This window comes from Myotis brandtii, unplaced genomic scaffold (genome assembly GCF_000412655.1).
Source record: "Myotis brandtii unplaced genomic scaffold, ASM41265v1 scaffold1063, whole genome shotgun sequence".
NCBI lineage: Eukaryota > Metazoa > Chordata > Mammalia > Chiroptera > Vespertilionidae > Myotis > Myotis brandtii.
Window position 1 is genome coordinate 566,144 of NW_005353597.1, and position 2,573 is coordinate 568,716.

At 44.0% G+C, this 2,573-nt stretch overlaps 1 protein-coding gene across 1 annotated transcript; it reads right to left on the minus strand.

The window, feature by feature from the left end:
- Positions 1-587: 587 nt before the first annotated feature.
- On the minus strand, positions 588-1,214 carry LOC102243573 (zinc finger protein 296-like). The gene has a single exon (XM_005857015.1). It carries the CDS (start codon positions 1,212-1,214, stop codon positions 588-590), a length of 627 nt encoding a protein of 208 aa, XP_005857077.1.
- Between the last annotated feature and the right edge of the window lie 1,359 nt (positions 1,215-2,573).

The following is a 2,573-nucleotide window of genomic DNA, read 5'->3' on the forward strand; positions in this document are numbered from 1 at the left end:
CTCAAGATGGCGCGGTCTCCGTGGCTAAGCAAGTGCACCGGGAGAGGTTTCAGCCCCAGTCTCTAACCGTTCCCTTTGTCTAGGAGTTCTCTGTCTTTCCTGGCTGCAGACTGTCTCTCAGCTGAATCTCCTCTGCTTATTCCGGCTGTATGTTACCCGTTGCAGCTGCTCGCCCTTATCTGCTCTGGGACAAGGCACCGACATGTCCCTATAAACCTCTGCCATTTTTTTTCCTAATCTGCTATTTTCTAAAGGCATATGATGTTAAACATCTTTTCGGATGCTGATTTGTCATTTGTATATTTTCCTTGATGAGATGTCATTTCAGATCTGTTGCCCGATTTTTCAATTGGATTGTTTGTCTTCTGGTTGAGTTTTAAGAGCTTTTTGTATATTTTAGATAACAGTCTTTTATCAGCTATGTCTTTGCAGTCTGGGTCTTTTTTATTCTCTTGACAGTGTCTTTGGCAGAGAAAAAGGTTCTGCTTTTATTTTTTTATTTTTTAATATTTTACAAAGTAGAGGAAGGCAGGGAGGGAGGATTTATTCCCAGCAGGACATGATCAACAGGTACATGGGCAGTGGTATCAGGGACAGCAGGGGGGGAAGGGCATTCTGTGCTTCTGCCACAGGTGTCTTTCCAGGGTGGCCCGCAGGCGGAAGGGCACACGGCAGTGGGGGCACTCAAAGCAGGCACCGCCGGGCCCAGGACCGTGTATGCTGCGGTGGCGGCTAAGCTTGCTCCTCTGGGCACAGGCAAAGGAGCAGAGGTCGCAGGAATAGGGCCGCTCCCCGGTGTGTGAGCGCCGGTGCACAGTCAGGTTGCTGCTGTCGGTGAAACGTTTCCCACAGAACTCACAGCTCAGTGTCTTTGGAGTCTTCTTAGGCAACTTCTCTGGGATCTGGGCAGAGTTGATTCCCTCTTCCTTGATGGTGTTGCCCCAACTGTCCCCACCAGGACCAGCCTGAGCTCCAGCACCTGGAGCCCCAGGTTCCTGCACACCTGCTGTGTGGGCAGCTCCAGCCCCTTCAGGGCTGCACAGGAGAGTCCTGGCTGGGGCAGCATCATGGGCGGCTGGCTCTGGAGGCGCAGCTGAGGCCTGTTCCTGACTGGCCTTGGCCGTGTAGGGGCTCTGAGGTTGCAGCTGCCGGTGGTGAGGAAAGTGAGGAAGATTTTGCAACCACTTGTTATAAGACTGATCAGGCTTAAACATAAACTGAGGCAGAGAGATGGAAATGTAGATTTGGGAATTACTCAAGAGGCCTGAGAGGGAATGGGCTGGGCTAGCTGGGTGACGTGTGGCAAGTCACTCAAAACCCACTGTGCTTGGTTGTCCATTTGTAGAGTGAGCAGACCTCCACTATAAGCATCTGATGAGCTAATACTTGTAAGAGGCACTTGGCACCTTATAAGCCTTTTGTAAGAGCTAGGTCAAATCAATGTCGTTAAATAAAATATAAAATATTTCTGAGAGACTATTTTATTGATCACAATGAATGCATGAGGAAGGGATTTACAAAGTAGAGGTGGTTTAGGGGGTGGAGCATAAGAAAAAATACTATATATTATTTAATAATAATAACATGTATTTCATAAATGTTACATTAATTGAACCATGCAATATCTATTCTTTAGATATTAACTTTTCTCACTCAACATCGTTTCCTTGAGGTTCATCTAAATTGCTGCATGAATCAATTGTTCATTTTTTTTATTGCTGAGTAGTTTTTCATGATATGCCATACTGACCTTTTCAATCATAAACTTGTTAATTAAATAAAATTAAATTAACTTTGTGGAAAAAATTCTGTATTGTTGCTCATCCACATGACATGAATGAAAAATTTGACAGAGCATAAAATATGGAAGCAATTAATAAGAAGAATTGTGTGAGTGATGTCTCATTACCACTGAATGCTGGCTAGCAGCCAGAAGACTGATGTGGGTTTCAAAGCTTGACCTCATATGTGTGCTAGGGTTGGGGGCTTGTCACAGCATTTGAGGAGAATTCCTGTTGCTCCATATTCTCATCAGCATTTGGTGCTGGTACTATTCTGTATTTGGGCCACTGTAATAGATGCATAGTGTATCTTATAATTGTTTTAATTTGCTGTTTTCTTTTCTTTTTTTTTAAATTTGCTGTTTTCTAATGGCATATGATGTTAAGCATCTTTTCGTATGCATATCTGTAATTTGTATATTTTCCTTGATGAGATGTCATTTCAGATCTGTTGCCCGATTTTTTAATTGGATTGTTTGTCTTCTGGTTGAGTTTTAAGAGCTTTTTGTATATTTTAGATAACAGTCTTTTATCAGCTATGTCTTTGCAGTCTGGCCTTTTTTTATTCTCTTGACAGTGTCTTTGGCAGAGAAAAAGGTTCTGCTTTTATTTTTTTATTTTTTAATATTTTACAAAGTAGAGGAAGGCAGGGAGGGAGGATTTATTCCCAGCAGGACATGATCAACAGGTACATGGGCAGTGGTATCAGGGACAGCAGGGGGGGAAGGGCATTCTGTGCTTCTGCCACAGGTGTCTTTCCAGGGTGGCCCGCAGGCGGAAGGGCACACGGCA

Bases quoted from the DNA above. Each gene is read 5' to 3' on its own strand.
- LOC102243573 (XM_005857015.1), bottom strand. From the start codon at position 1,214: ATGTTTAAGCCTGATCAGTCTTATAACAAGTGGTTGCAAAATCTTCCT.